The sequence below is a fragment of the Eleginops maclovinus genome, chromosome 3, assembly GCF_036324505.1.
Source record: "Eleginops maclovinus isolate JMC-PN-2008 ecotype Puerto Natales chromosome 3, JC_Emac_rtc_rv5, whole genome shotgun sequence".
NCBI lineage: Eukaryota > Metazoa > Chordata > Actinopteri > Perciformes > Eleginopidae > Eleginops > Eleginops maclovinus.
Window position 1 is genome coordinate 11,637,193 of NC_086351.1, and position 16,207 is coordinate 11,653,399.

The following is a 16,207-nucleotide window of genomic DNA, read 5'->3' on the forward strand; positions in this document are numbered from 1 at the left end:
CTCCTTCAGGTGGTTTGCAGATTAGGACGTGGCAAACCACGGACAGAAAATTGAATGAGTTTCTAAGCGTATTTTTCAGTATCAAAGTAGGACTAATTAAAGTGTCTCTTTTATTACATTTTTACGGGGCCCTGCAAGTATCAGTGGTAAAAGGGTGAGGTTTAGTTGAATAATAAAAACGGTGTATCCACAGGCTCTTAAATAATTAAACAATTCCTGTATTAGGATTTCCTTGTTTTTACTCAAATATTATGCAAATGAATGGAAGGCATATAAGCCTATTGAAAGTAACCTCTATTGAAAATGGAAGATCCCCTCTTGTTTTTATATGAGGGTTATTCATTCTGTTTGTGAAGTAGGAGTGTGCTGTGAATACAAAAACAAACATATTATGCTTTCATTAATTTAATTATATTGACCTATTAAAGTTTGTGTTTTATTAGCCTAACTTCTGTGTAAAAAAGCACTTTGGTACACATTAGTTGTTTAATGTGCAAGTAAATGTACCTAACTTGACAGCCAACAATAAAAAAAAGTATGTTTTATTTTATTATCAATTCTGCAGGAATAAAGTGTTGCTATATCAAACAACACATACATAATTATAAAATGCACAAAAAGAAAATAACAAACTGTACTTATCAGTTAAACCATACCACTGTTTCTAACCTTTGTTTTGTTAACATGAATACATTCATGTAATAAACTATATAATATAATATTAATATTCTGTTATTCTAATGAGTCTGAGGGAATTCAGTTTCACTGCAATACTTATAATAGTTACATAATGTGAAAATTGTATCAATAAAGTTTTATATTTTCTGATAAAGTTGTTTACATTTGTGCTCCGGAAGTATTCACGCACACAGACCGGAAGTGTACCCCTGGCCCGACGGAGCAATAAACGATGGCGGGGGACACTTCTACCGAGCTTCTTTTTCTAGACACGTTTAAACACCAGAGTGCAGAGGTAATATTGTGCATGCCTTACCCCCCGTTTGTATATTTGCTTCAGATATTCCTGCAGCAAATACTCATACTAGTCAGAGTCATGGTTTAAGAGATCGATGCTAAACGTCTAAGCTAACGTTGATAGCATGGCTAACATTCGCAGTGTATCCTGGTTGTTGTGATAACAGTTCACAGCTTGTATTGCACTAACGTTACACACTTTCCCAATACACAACTCATTTTACTTTATATATAACTGAAATAGATGTATATGTAAATAACCCTATAAAGGCACCCAACTTGCATGTTGCCCCCTTGCGCAGTTTGTTTGCTAGTTAGCAGAGAGGCTAATGCTAACTTTGTAAACTCAACATGGCCATGTATATGTATATTAGTTTTGTCTTAATCTTTTTATTAGAATTTTACATTCTGTCTTGTCTTTTTTGTTATTTTATTGTAATTGTAGTTTTTTATTTTAGCACTGTCATCATGTTTGTTCATCTGTAAAGCACACACACAAGTGTTTTTTGATATTGGGCTATATAAATACGTTGTGGTTTATTAATTATGGTGTTCAATGCAATTCAGCTGACCAACGTGGATGTGGTGCGGTTTCCTTGCGGCGTGTTGATCACAGAGGTGCGGGTGATTCCTCCAGGCATCAAAGCACACAGTAATTTACCTGACAGCAGAGCATTTGGGTAAGAGCAATATACCACTCACAAATACTCAGTGACATACACACTACTCTACCTGTGTTTTGAGTCCACCTAGATCTATGTGTTGCAGTGTAATAAGTAACCAAGAATCACATTTATATTCTATAGAATATTCCATTCCTTACAAACTTAATGTATATATAATATCCTGCTTTATGTTTTTGTTTACTGTACATTTTTATTCCAATATGTATAATTTCTACTTTTTTAATGCTATTTTATTTCTATTGAGATGTTTACATTTTCAATTGTTTATTTCTAGTCTTTTAATTTCTCTGATGTATAATGCCGTGTCTTTTTATGCTGCTGCAATGCAAACATTTCCCAAATTGAGATCAATAAAGTACCTTTTATCTTATGTTATTATCTTAAAATGTAGTTTATAATTTATGTTATTGCAATACATAGTAAATGTGTGACTTGACAATCTGACGACTGCGTCTATATTGTCAAAACTCCCACCCCTTTGTTGATGTATGTCCATATAGCCCTGGCAGCCACATTAATGTGTTTCTGTGATCCCAGGGAGACGTCACCTCACTCCTTCCAGTTGGATTTATTCTTCAACAATGTCACCAAACCCAACAATCACGTGTTCAACAGACTTGGCAGGTCAGAATGATTTTTCACTATCCACTTTCGATATTCTTTTCCACCAAGCCTCTCTTCCATGTCAGTATTTCCTGGTCAAACTTCAAAACTGCTTGAGATGCAAAGTCTGTTTCACCTGAAGAACCAGTCTTAGTAGCAACTGAGCCCTGTTCCCAGAGGGACGTGTATCTACACCCACCCAGATTCAGGTGTCTTTGTTCCTATGCTGGCAAACTGGTCTCTCCAGAAACTGAACCCTACCCACACAGTGGAAATGTCAAAAAAACTAAGAGGTGAAATAGATGAATATTTGATTGATAGATTACATCATATTTATCCCCTTCTCATAATAACAGAGGTATGCACAGCTGCAACAGAGCGTAAAGTGTATTTAGAGGCGTGCATTGTGTAAGAGCCGTTGAAGACTAAATAGGACACACCCTAGGTATTATCTCTGGTTGGAAACTTGGGAGTAAATCTTCCAAATGTCAAAAACAAAAACAAATAAACATCAAAATGTTTGTTATACTCGTTTATTTCCCCTAAAATTAGATTTAAAAACGGTGTGCAGTATATTGCCATGCCTACGGTATCACTATGCATTGAGCAGTCACTTCTATATGATGACACATATTGCCAAATTCTTCCAGTGTGTCATAGTGACGTAAAACTGTCTGAACCTCACAGATAAAAAAAACAATCTGTACTTTTGCCCCTGATTAGATAAAAGAGAGCAGAGAGACAGAAAATGAGGGATTTTTTTAGACAAAATTACACAACAATATGTTTGTGTTATTTGGAAACAGGTTTATTCAGGACTTAACTGATTTCTAAACTTAATTGCAGTTGCGTGCTATTTTCTAAAACTGAAATCCCTAAGATGATGAACAAGCAAACACAAGTTCAATGACTGTTCAGCCTTGATATATATTTTCAGTGATGTTTTATCTGCTCTGTTTTGCTTTCTGCCCTCAGTCTGGAATATGATGAGAACAAGTCCATTGTGTTCAGACCCAGTGGAAAGGTAAAGGATTGTCCTAAAACATGAAGGGTTCCATTTTTTCCTCTGTTGAATTGCGAATAACTGAATGGGTTTGTGCATACAGGTGAACACAGATGGCTTGGTGCTGCGTGGCTGGTACACCACTCTGACTGTAGCAGTGTACGGGACAGCAGATCGCTCACACGGACATGACCAAGCCTCACCCCCTCCTCCTCCACCTCCACCCCCTCAACAACAAAGCGGGCCCAAGCGGATCGTTAAACAAGGTGCGCGTCAGTTTGCCGAAATTACCCGACGCTCTTTACACCTCTGATACTGAACAGATTATCTCTTATCTTCCCAGATTTGCTTTTTATATTGTCTATCTATTGCTTTTTTTTTAGAGTGGGAAAAAGATGACCAGTACAATGGCAGCCCACCCAGACCAGCGCCCAGAGGACCTCGTACTCCTCCTGGACCTCCGCCCCCAGATGATGATGATGAAGAGCAGGTCCAAGTGACAGGTGAGAACTGCACACCCTTTTGTGCTATCAGATTCTATCTGCCACTGTTCATTTCTCAACAGCAATATAACAGAGATGCTGCTGTAGTTTTTTAATACTGGTTGACATTTCCCATAATAAACAAAAAAGGTGGACAAAACTCACAATTTTGTAACACCTCCAAAATAAGCCGTAGACAAAGAACTTTTAAAAACAAGGCTTTGACAACAAGAAGGTACTGTAACATAGTACAGTTGTAAAAAGGGGTACTTATTATTTAATAGTCCATTTTTTTATTATAAGCATAAACTAGGTTTTTGGCTTTAAGTTTACTTGTACAAAAACACTTAGTCAGAGTTTCACATAAAGGGCTCACAGTGTTCTCTGTGATGCATTACATTTCCTAAGCAAGTCTCTGCAAGCTGATTGCCCTGATGTACTGAAGTTAATAAAAACGTAACTCTTCCTGCCTGGTTCTTAAACATCATTTAAAAAAGTGTTGTACTCTCGATAAGTATAGGCATTGTGTTAGAACATGAAAAAATACCGTTATGATCCTTAAGTGGTTTTTCATATGTAGGCCTCTAATGTTGATGAATGTACAGCTTGCATGTCACACGTGCCCTGTGGGTATGTTAGGTGAACTGTGTTTCCTCTCTTGACATTTACAGTGGGTGCGGTCAAAGTCGAGCCGATGGAGGGCCGAGACGACTACCTGGAGGCCGTGTCACCTGAGAGGTCGCTGCCTGCTGATGAAGCATACTCCGATGCTGAACAAGAGGAAGAGGGCGATGAGGAGGAGCCTGAGGAGGAAGAAGACGCACGGACAGAGGGCAGTGTCCCTGAAGAGGAGGAAGAAGAAGAGGAAGATGAGGGTGAGGACGAGGAGATGGAGGAAGGTAGGGGAGTTATTCTGTGAGAGTAGGATAGTCTGCAATCCCAAATGGATGCCGGGCCCTGAACCCCTCTTAGTACTGCAAACTCCCCCGGGGGCAGGGTCCATTTGGGATGTGAGTGAGTGAGTGAGTGAGTGAGCTGTCATGTGGAGGTCTAGCTCACACATCCTCACAGTCTGATGCTCGTGCTGCGTCTCATCCTGCATGTCAAACTAACCCAGCATGTTTGGAGTGATGAAGGTTTGTCTGTGAGTTAGTAAAGGAATATGTAGTAGTCGCTTGCCTCCCCATTTCTTTCATTTTGTACACATATTTTGTGAATGATTGAAGGATCTTTGATTAACTTTTGTCACTTAACCTTCCAGGTGATGACGGCTATGAGCAGATTTCCAGCGACGAGGATGATTTGGATAATGGTAGTTTCAAGCTGCCCACCTTTGACATGGACTACACTCCTGAGGACCTTGCGTCCGTCCCACCTGTCCAGTTTGACCCATACGAGCGAGAACTTAGACCTCTGCTCTACTTCACCCCTCCATACAAGACTCGCTTGCATACCCAGTTTGAGAAGGCCAGTGTGGAAGAGCCAATAGACTCTGGTGGTTCAGAAGGACCAGCAGGGGGAGAGGAGGCAGACGCTGTGGCCCAGCTCAAAGAGCTACTGACCAGTTTTGGAGAGGACAGGGATGCCCGCTGGGTCCCTGCTCTAGAAGAGGCTCCTGCCCTACTGGCCAAAGGTCTCGCTCATTTCATCAAACAAGGAGAGGGTGAGATGGAGGAACCTGTTGGAGTTTTAGCACAATGGGCACTCCAAGCTCTGAATATGGAGATTGCTCTGAAACAACCCATTGCTCTTAATCTCAGACAATTGAAAGCTGGAGCCAAGCTCCTATCACAGCTTGCAGAGTGCCCACAGGGCCTCTCAGTGCTGCTGCGCGAAGGGGCTCTCGGTGTGCTGCTGGAGCTCATCCAAGCGGATCACGTCTCCTCTACACTGAAGCTGAGTATCCTGAGAGCTCTGGGTGCTCTGACCAGCATTCCCGCTGGAGCAGAAGCGTTCCTACATGCAGGAGAGTCGGAGAAGAGTGGCTACCAGGTTAGCATCACTACGCTACTGTACAAACTTGAAAATGGTATATTGTAGAACATTTCTTATTAAATGCATAAGAAAAAACAAGAATTTGACAAAATGACTTGATCTTCCTGATGTGCTTAAACCGATGAATAAAATCACAAATAGAACTCAGCCTTACATTTGATCCAAGTGCACATATTGAACCATAGGCGGTGAATGTTAGTCTCTCCTGGGCAGCTGTATTTTGTGGGGCTGCCTCTGAATGAATGTGTGTGAATGCTATTCATGTTTAATTTAAGCTCTTACTGCCTTTGCTGTGCTGTAAGTAAATCAAACATGACACTTTCATTCATATCTGACACTCTGCTGTATGTCCTGTTCACAGCGTTTAGTCCAGATGTTCCTGCGTGAAGAAACGGTGAGGGTCATTACAGCTGGAAACGCGATATTACAGAAGAGCCACATGTATGAGGTGCTGGTCGACCTGCAGCGGGCCGCAGCAGCATTGAGTGAACAACAGCAGGTAGACTCACACACACTTATTCTCACACACACACGTTACTAGCTTAATTCATCTTTAATGATAACCATGGCTAACTATCTTAGGAGGAGATGGAGGATGCTGAGATCCCCATGGAGGAGGAGCCGTCGCTGAACTCCTCCCCTGTGAGCGAGGCTGAGCTGGATAGGCTTGCAGGGGTTTTGGAAGAGTTACATCACCTGCTAGAGACAGCCCCTTACTGCATGGTGCAGCCGCCCGTTAAAGCCTTCCCCACGAGTGCTAGGATAACGGGGCCACAGGAGAGGGACGATCCATACCCAACACTGTACAGGTAAACATACAAACACATATGACCTCAAACCCCGCAGAGTACAGACAATCTGAATTCAACAAACACCTTTTCCATTCTTTTATAGTTCCATACACACTTACTGTCTAGAGTTACATATAATCTCCACTTTTTTACACGACAAATAAGATTGTCAACAGAGCTAATTATCATGGACCAACAATCATTTTCAGCTCGTATGTTTGTTTAGAGATTTGAAAGACTCGAAAGAGGAATGAACATTAATAAATGTGTTTAACAGAAAGAAAAGTTACATTTACAATACACATATAAGATAGAATGTATATAAAAGAAAGAGACGCTGTATGTAGGAATTAGAATTTCCCAAAACAAAAATCCATACGAACTAGAGGTCACACCTTTTGGAAACATATTTAAAACACATTCACTTTATTTAGTTTCTTTAATTTTCAGTCAATACGTTGAAAAATTCTATTATTGTCTATAATGGTACAACATTATACTTTAGGTTTAATAAACCATTATGGTCTGCATAAACTTGCCTTGTTTTGTCACAGATTCAAATATAAGAACATATCATTTAAAAACAACTGAAAATAAACTCATAAAAAAGTTGAGTGGAGCTCCTTGATTGGATTTGTATTAATGAGCTTTCTCGTTCCTCAGGTATATGCATGCATGCCATTTCCTGGAGAGCACGGCGGCGGTGTTGTCAGCGGCTGCAGCGGCCGGCCATCTCGGAGTCACCCTGGCTGTCCGGGAGCTCCTACGCTTCCTGTCGCTCACACAGTCAGGCCTGCTCTTCCTGCTCGCTCAGCCCACTCCCACCAACCTGCTGCTGCGTCTCCTAGCGTCAATGGCAGAAGCCGAGAGCGAGGAGACCACCTTTACAGGGGGAGAGGGTGGTGTCACGGGGCCAGGGTTCGGGGAGGAGGGCTTTGGCGTGTGGCTGATGCAGGCTCTGCACGCTCTGCAGAGTGTGTCCGAGCTCATGAGCCATGTGGCTGCAGGAGGAGAGGGGGGAGCTGGGCTAGAAGAAGGGGACAACCCGGAGGTCCTGGGCATGCTCCATGCGCTCTACCTGATGACCTTCACTCAGACCGGCCGCAGTGCAGTGGCCCACGTCTTCAGCCTGGAAAGCAACCTGTCGTGTCTAGTCACACTGCTCCAGCACCACAGCAAGGACGGACAGGGGTACAGCTCTCTCCTACTCGAGTCTCTTTCTTAATGCCATAGTTTTATTTTAATGTATGTTTTTCTTCTTTCCTTGCAGTGAGGCCAAAGCTCGCAAAGCAGTGACGTATAACTACGCCTGTATGCTGCTGCTTCTTGTGGTGCAGACCTCCAACGACCTGAGGACGATGGAACAATACGCCGCTCCACTAGTCGCCATAGCCAAGGCTGATGACACCAATGCCAAGTTACAGGGTAATTAGTATTATTTAGTATGATTAGAATAAATGCAATAATGACTCTAGCGTCTTGAAATCTGGTGCCAAGTAACAGTACAACTTTGAAATGTTAAGATCCCTTGAACTATCAAGCCTAGCTAATGTCAGGAATTTAAGACAAAATAGGAAATCGCTCTCATTGTTTATAAAATGTGTGCGTTTATTCACACAGCATGTGCGTGCATATCTTTAATATTCAACTTGTTATGAACTCATAGATGACATGTTTACACTTTTCTCCTCGTATTTTTTGAGATGCATACATTTTCAAATCATATATTATATTTATCCTTTGGGAACACGGGGCTACTCATGAAATATGATGCAATTTGATCTATCTCAAATGTGAAGCCAAAAAAATGTACCAAACTGTCTCTCCGGAGACACATGGGTTAAACTTGCATACAAGTGTCAATTTTTTAGATCTAAAGTTCTGTTTTTTAACTGTTTATGTTTTCTTCCTCCTTTGTACTTCAGAGCTTGGCAAATGGCTGGAGCCTCTGGATAAAGTTCGCTTTGAGATTGGCAGCATTCCCGTCCTCATAGATTACATCAAACAGGTACAGCTCTCTCCTATACATCACTTACTGCTGAAGTAAGGCATCATCTCACCACTTGTTCAGTAGCTGTTGGAGAAGTTCCCCCTGCATCACCCACAGACAGTCTTAAAAGTATTTGTAAGTCAGTGAGTGATAAATCTCTTCAGTTGGCAGAGTTTTGGCTGCTGACTTTATTATAAGATTCAACTCAGGTTTCATAATTTTTATTTAATGCAGATTTATAGACTTTATTCCATCAGGGAGAAACCGTACAATGTTCTCACCTCTTATAACCAAGCTGCTGACAGGGTGGCTCATTCTAAGATCTGATACAAACGCACCCTGTATAAACCACTGAAGCTGTTAACAAAGCAAACAGTCACACACTCAACTACACATCAAGTCTTTATAGTATCTATAGTATCTCCTTGAAATGCAGAGCTTCCCCAACAAGTCTGAACGGCTCAAAAATGTACCTGCTCATTAGCATGAGTCAAGGTTGTATGCAAATGACGGCGCTATAGGTCATTTTAACGTGTGTCTTCTCTTGACTGCAGAATGTGGAAAATGTGTTGACTGCTGAGGGAACTGGCCTGGTGTCTGCTCTCAGGGTCTTGTGTTCCATCGCCTGCCCCCCGCCTGCTGTAGAGGGTAAAGACAGAAAACATGGTTTATGATTTAAAGTTCATGGATAGCTTGCAATAAAAAAAATGCAAAAACAGAAGAGAAGCTTAGAGGCAACAAACGTGATCCCAGAGTGCATAGCTCGTCTCTGCCTTTGCTATTACAAGCGTGTGTTTCTCTGCGATGATCCCCACTCATAGGTTAGTGTAATAGTGAGATGGATTGTGTACTAATAGCTACTCAAGGTCAAAAACTCTACAGGGTGTTATTGTTAATCTGTAACCCTGGTTACTGTGTTCATTGTTGTTGACGTTATCTTCTTTTCACAGGTCAGCAGAGGGATCTGAAGTGGAATCTTGCAGGTGTCCAGCTGTTTTCTGGTGAAGGTCTGGATACGTGCGTGCGTGTCTTGCAGAAGCTGTGCAGCCTGTTGCTGCAGCCGTGGCGCGTGCACGGACACATGGGCCCCACGCCGCAGCGCTGCATGATCATCAGCATCTGCATCGGCACGCTGCGACTGCTGCGCACCATGCTGACGGAGCTCCTGCGCGGGGGAGCTTTCCAATTCAGGGACACTCGCGTGGCCAGTGTGTTGGTGACGCTCCACATGATAGTCTGCTCCATCCCTGCATCCGGACGCCTAGACGGAGAGGAGACTCGAGTACAGGCGCTCATCGTGGACGTACTGCTCACCTTTACACAGGGTGTTAATGAAGAGGTGTGTGGATGATCAGGAATATAAGCACTATTTTGTTTAAGATAGGATATATTGGACTATAAGTCTCTTAAATTGTCATTAATCTGAGGTTTTTGGGGTGTTTTGCTGCAGGTGACTCACACAGAAGAGACTCTGGCCAGTAATACGTGGTCTTTGATGCTGAAAGAGGTTTTGGGCTCACTGCTGAAAGCTCCTGAAGGGCTGTTCTCTGGTTTGACGTTACTGTCTGAGCTTCTGCCTCTTCCACTGCCCATGCAGAGCACTCAGGTAACTCAATTTATCCTCTTAGTCACATATCTGACCTGTAAGTAATAGACAGTGATTCCCAAGGGGACTGCTTCGATGTGGCTACGGGGTTGTAGAAATTGCCCGGACACATTACATTTCATTTGGCTGACTCTTTTTATCCAAAGAGACTTACAATAAATGCAAAAACCATAAAGAATAATACCCCGAACAACAAAGAAAGTGCGGATATACTCACTTCAAGCAAGTCATACCGATGTAAGTGCTGGTGAATTAGTTACAAGGCCTAATTTAACCAAGTGCTTTACACCATAACAGCTACATCACACCAAATGGCGTTCTCAAACTCAACACTTTAAAGACTACAGACATGTGAACTAACCACAGACAGTTGGTTGGTTCATGGACTCACAGAAGTGCTCCACTGCAGAATGAATATAGGGGAACGCTCGAATTCACATTAAGCATTAAAATATATATATGTACACGCAAACATTAATAGCCTTTTGGTTCCACAGGTCATATCAGTCCAAGACGTGGCTGTAGCCTTGAACACAAGGAAGCTGTGGAGCATGCACATCCGGGCGCAGTGGAAAGTGTTCTCTGAGGCACTGAGGTGTGCGTGCGCCACCAGCTGCCCTCCTCTCCTGGCCATGCTGAGGAGGATGTGCGTTCAGCTGGCCGACCTCTCTTCCCCCACTGCCACCCTCATCATGAAGAGCCTGCTGGAGCTGCTGCTGGAGGAGCTGCAGCCGTAAGTGAAAACACACACACTCGAGGGCAAATTCAGGAAATAACTTCAGCTTTAACTGCCACTATATCTGCACCAGACACAGAATAACCTTGTCATTTTCAAAGGTTGACATGCACACATACTGCACTCCCAAGCAGATAGTCTGTCAGTACGCCTGAGCTATTTGTGCATTTAAATTAGGCAATATGCATACATTTAGCTCCTTTCTATGTAATTTAATTGCAAAAACATTCAGTTCAGAAAGATTAAGCAGTGTTTTTCTCTTTGCTATTAACATTTCTATGGCGTTATTGACCCAAAAGCAACTTTATGGCTGGGTTTCCGCTGCAACATCATTACTGCAATATCTTTAGTGTATTAGACCTTGGATCGAAACAGAAAAGCTGTTGCTAGTTATATGCAATTCTTGGTGCTGTGAGCTGCTGCATCCATTCTCAGTGGACAATATAGTCCCAAAGCTTAACGTGTTGCAAGTGTTTTCTAAATTTGGATTTTTGTATGATATGCAGCTGTTTGTTTTTAAAATGAGAGAAGTATTTTAATGGTATGCAATGTGCTCGCTGCAGTGCTGAGGGGAAGATTGTGTGCTGGGGCCAAGTCCTGCGGCTACTTTCTTTGATGGACGCTCTGGTGTCACAGAAAGCTTGTAAGAGCGCAGCGCTGCACCTGCTCTCCGGGTCTGTGTCCGGAGACGAACAGCTGGCCGATCTGTTCCCCTCCCTGCTGTCTCTGCTGGTTCCTCCGGCTGACCGCTCCTTACCGAAGCAGCAATGCAGCGAACTAGTGGGAACAGTATTACAGTCACTGTGTGACCAGGTGAGCAGAGTACAGGGTTCTTACACACTCCTAAACGTTTGGAAAATGCTATGTTAGGAATATGGTTACACTTTCATATATGCTGCCTCACACCAAACACAAAGAGAACAGGAATGAGTAGTTAAATGATTATGAAGAACGCAAAGGATGCTTACTCTTATTATTTTGCCTTTTTTTCTTACCTGCTATGTCACTTGCTGTAATGATGTACATTTCCCTGCTAATAAGGGAACTAATAAAGGATTTCTGATTTTGGTTGAGGTGCCTTGAAAGTGCTAATATATATATAACATATTGTGATAAAGTTTGGACAGAGAAAAAGGACAAACCTAAAATGTATGAATGTCCTTCATCAGGACATCTCTCTGGTGGTGTCTCCTCCTGGTGAAAGCTGCATGTCGGAGGCTGAGCAACTGGCCAATTCACTTCCCGGGCGAGAGATGATCTCATCGGTGTGCAACGCCTTGTTGGAGGTTCTGGGAAATGCAGAGAGCAGCGTCCCACTCCTCCTCACCTGTATCAGGACTTTGACATTCCTCACCGAGCACGACTATGGACTCTACCACCTCAAAGTGTAAATGACAATCCCCTCCTGGTTTCTTGCCATTACCACAGTTTCCTTTTTGTATACCCTTGTCTTTCTACCTGGCTTTTTTCTTCGTCAAGCAAGACCTTGATCTCACTTTGTCTTTTGTTTCAGAGCTCTGAAGAAGCATGGCGCTGGTCTTTGCTCGCTATTGAAGAGGTTGGTGTTTGCCTTCAACAAGGACTCGGCAGATCTGCTCTCGGCTCTGCTCGACTTCCTCAGGCAGATCCTCAACACAGAAACAATGGTCAGTACCTGAATCATGTTTTAAATGGCAGTAAAAACACAGGACAAGACATTGTACCAAGCCTGTGGACCACCTGTAGAAATTATTATAAAATATATTTGGAATTCCTTAAGAATTACATATCAAACAGTGCTTTACGTTAGATTTTCTTAAGCATTTGGGAGGTGCGTATTAATAATTAATCGTGCAAGACTTAATATCTCGTGTAGTGTATAATATGTGATTGTTGGATTTTATATCTGTCTGTGTTGTCCTGCAGTGTGTAGACGAGGTGTCGGGGGAGGAGTCAGTCTTCGCTCCACAGCGGCTGTTGTCGGGCTCTGAGATGAAAGCTCTGCTGCAGTGGGAGGAGTCTGAGTCCCACCCGCTCCCTACTTTAGAGAAACGGATTACGGTAGGAATCAAACACAAGTGTAAAGTTTTACGTGATGATGACTATCTTGCCATTTAACTAACTCTGTAACTCATCTCTGTAGAAACTATGTAAGGAGGACGATTCACTGGAGACGATGCTGGAGACTGTGATTGTTCTGAGGCAGACGCTGGAGACGGCCACTGACTCGCCTCCTGCCATCGACACTGAGCCAACTCTGCCATTGCCCGAGGCGCTCGGGGCTCAGTTTAATCACAGGTACGAAACTACGAACACATTACTCTATCAGGTTTCTCTTCCTCTGTCCAAGTCAGACATGAATCCCAGGTAGACAATTGCCACCCAAGTCAAGGAAATGTAACTTTTGAACAAACCGGTCTTAAATGCACTACACTTTTCTCTGACTACACCTGTTACAGCATAGATGTGATAATAAATATGCCTGTCTCTGTGCATTGTTATCTGTAGGACAGTGTTCATTCTGTCAGAAGCTCTGGATGAGCAGCTGAAGACACTCTGGTTCTCTCCATTCCAAACTGATGACATCGAAGCAGACCTTGACTTGGTAAGTTTGTGTGTTTCTGCACTTGGAATACATTATGGCAAACATGTAAATCCCGCGGCAACTCGATATTGTTTGCGTTATTGATTGATCTGCCAATGAACCTAAATTAATATAACGTTAATATAGGGACATATCTATCCCAAAGTCCAAGGTCATTCCTTTAAATGTCTTGTTTTCTCAGTCCAAAACTATATAGTTTAATATGACATCAAGTATTGATCCCAATATGGGATTGTTTTGCATTGCAACAGCATAAAAAGATGGCATTGTACAGTCAAATTTAAATACTACAAATAAACAATTCAAAATGTAAACATCTCAATAGAAATAAAATAGCATTAGAAAAAGTAGAAAATATACATGTCGGAATAAAAATGTACACAAAATATAAACAAAATGAATTCCCATTCATGAATTCAGAGGTTTGAAACAGCATTTTCTACATTTATTTTTTTACTAAAATCTATAGTGACGAATTGATTATTACAATGGAAAGTAATCATTTTTCTGTTGATTTTACTCATAGATTAGTCATTGTTTCAGCTCTAATTCAGATATGTTTGGTAGAATGGTTTAATCACATCTTTTGGGGTTTTTCAAATCAATCATCACTGCTTTCTTTTTTTTTGATCATTCATTACACACACATGGATCTTGGAAACGTGAAAATGAATCCAATTCTACATAATGATGGTGATGATGTACAGTTCAAAAGCCTAATGTGTTTCCATCACTCATTGTGTCTGTGTGGCAGGTGAAGGTGGATCTGGTGGGTCTGGCTCAGCAGTGTTGTCCAGAACTAGACTTGAAGGCGGAGCTGGAGCGCTCCTTCCTGTCGGAGCCCTCCTCCCCGGGTCACTCTAAGGCTACCAAAGGCTTCCGACTTGGCAAACACAAGCACGAGACGTTTATTACAAGGTATCCAGTGTTTTGTTGTATTGTTTTCCATATGTGTTCTGTATATTTTGCAAAAAACTCACATCTTTATTTGTGTTTGTCTCTTCAGCGGTAAGTCAGACTACATCGAGCCTGCTAAGCGAGCGCACATCATGGCAGCTCCTCGCGGCCGTGGAGGTCGAGGAGGGTTCGGACAGAATCTCAACCGACCCCATGATATCTTCCGCCAGCGCAAACAGAACACCTCCCGTCCTCCCAGTATGCACGTTGACGACTTTGTGGCGGCAGAGTTTAAAGACATTGGGACTCCTCTTGGACTTTTGCCTCCTAAACGGCCCCCAAAGAGCTCCCCCAAACCCCCCACCAGAGGGCTGTTCACAGGCAACAGAGGCAGGGGCACCTTCCACAGCCAGACTCGCTTTTTCGCTCCACCACAGCCTAAAGGTGTTCTGCTGTCCGGTACGTACACACAGACACTCGCTGGTGAAAGAGATATTTCATAGTTGTTCTTATTAGTGCTATCACAAAAAACATGGTTGTTTTGTTGCTCCAGCTTCTTAACTGAGAGTGTTTCCTTTTTCTCTTTGTCATATATCATTGTGAACTAAATATGGGACTTTCGCTCAAACAAAAAATGACATGTGACGTCACATTTGGCTTTGAAAAGTTGGGATGGCCCTTTTGGACCAATTGCCCGCCTAAACAGTTTTCAATTCATAGAAGAATTGTCACAGAATACTATTAGTAATAATAGAAATACTGAAAGTATTATCCCTAGTGTGTAGATCATATTATTTGTATTCTAGACCATAAAAGTTACATTTCCTTGATCCTGGGAAGGGATGATCAAATCTCATCGTTCTCTTAATGCACTGTAAGGTCCTCTTATGTGTACTTTACACAGTTAGAAGTGGTAGTAGTTTAGAATTTGTCGATACTGCAGGAAACAGTACTTATTGGCCACTAGAGGGAGCTAAATCTTCTACTTTGGTTCTGTAGGTAACTACACTCGCCGAGAAGGAGGCCGTGGTTCATCGTGGAGCGGACAAGTTCCAGGTGTCACCCACAGAGGAACCTACAGTGAACCCCGCGGGGGCCAGAGCAACTTCACACGAGGACCAATGCCCTCCAGACAGCCCCCAGCAAGTATGAAACCTAAACCCCCATACAGACATATATTTGATTTTGCATTTTGGATCTATAAACACTGAGCTAATAATTCAGGGTTTTTGTCTCCAGGTGCATATCGACTGGCTCCACGGGACCGAGCCCCAAGGGGGAGGGGAGGCACCGGGCTGTCGTGGCTCAGTGGGGGAGGAGGAGGAGGCAGCGCTGGAGGAGGCGGTGGGGGAGGCGGAGGAGGGGGAAGAGGATCCCAGGGGAGTAAATTCAGTGGTGGCGGAGGTAGTGGAGGTGGGAGGGGAAGACATGTCCGTTCCTTCACCAGGTAAATTCACCTGGGCAATGACTGCAGCCTTTCATGGCAACATATGGACCAATCAGGATATTATATATACTGTCTCCATGGAAACGTGGTGGGATGATGTTGTCAAAATGACGTACCGAATTTGTGTTGATGTTTTATGTTTTGTTATCATTAGTTGTATTTGGGGAATAAAGGTCATACCAACAGAGCGTACGCCTCGTTGTTTTTTTTAAACAAACAGCAAATAATGAATCGACCATTCACTGTTTAAAATGCCAGCAAACACTCTTTCTTCAGAGGACTTCTGAGCCTGATCGTGCTTTAAATAAGAACTAAACTTATGCAAATGTTCCTCCTAACATCAGCGAAGGGACAGAATTACAAGCTAATGAGGAAAACAAGGAATCATTAAGGATTCAGAGAAATTGCTTTA

The 16,207-nt window shown here is 42.6% G+C and overlaps 1 protein-coding gene across 2 annotated transcripts; it reads left to right on the forward strand.

Annotated features, from left to right (window-relative positions):
• Window positions 1–875: 875 nt before the first annotated feature.
• virma (vir like m6A methyltransferase associated) lies at window positions 876–15,983 on the forward strand. Of its 2 annotated transcripts, none has more exons than XM_063877905.1 (27): window positions 876–973; window positions 1,543–1,655; window positions 2,199–2,285; window positions 3,240–3,288; window positions 3,371–3,533; window positions 3,651–3,770; window positions 4,421–4,648; window positions 5,011–5,741; window positions 6,106–6,243; window positions 6,327–6,553; window positions 7,199–7,726; window positions 7,806–7,960; window positions 8,461–8,543; window positions 9,080–9,173; window positions 9,476–9,864; window positions 9,976–10,131; window positions 10,629–10,864; window positions 11,431–11,680; window positions 12,037–12,254; window positions 12,381–12,513; window positions 12,773–12,907; window positions 12,990–13,144; window positions 13,355–13,451; window positions 14,206–14,369; window positions 14,458–14,807; window positions 15,348–15,494; window positions 15,588–15,983. In XM_063877905.1, the coding sequence occupies exons 1-27, from the start codon at window positions 911–913 to the stop codon at window positions 15,797–15,799; spliced, it is 5,421 nt and encodes a 1,806-aa protein (XP_063733975.1). In that variant the 5' UTR covers window positions 876–910; the 3' UTR covers window positions 15,800–15,983. The 2 variants fall into 2 exon arrangements, with proteins under 2 accessions (XP_063733975.1, XP_063733984.1); XM_063877914.1 differs by having other exon boundaries at window positions 4,421–4,624.
• The last annotated feature ends 224 nt before the right edge of the window (window positions 15,984–16,207 follow it).

Bases quoted from the DNA above. Each gene is read 5' to 3' on its own strand.
- virma (XM_063877905.1), top strand. From the start codon at position 911: ATGGCGGGGGACACTTCTACCGAGCTTCTTTTTCTAGACACGTTTAAA. The intron at 7,961-8,460 runs GTAATTAGTATT...TTTGTACTTCAG, and splicing joins CACCAATGCCAAGTTACAGG to AGCTTGGCAAATGGCTGGAG. The intron at 14,370-14,457 runs GTATCCAGTGTT...TTGTCTCTTCAG, and splicing joins CACGAGACGTTTATTACAAG to CGGTAAGTCAGACTACATCG.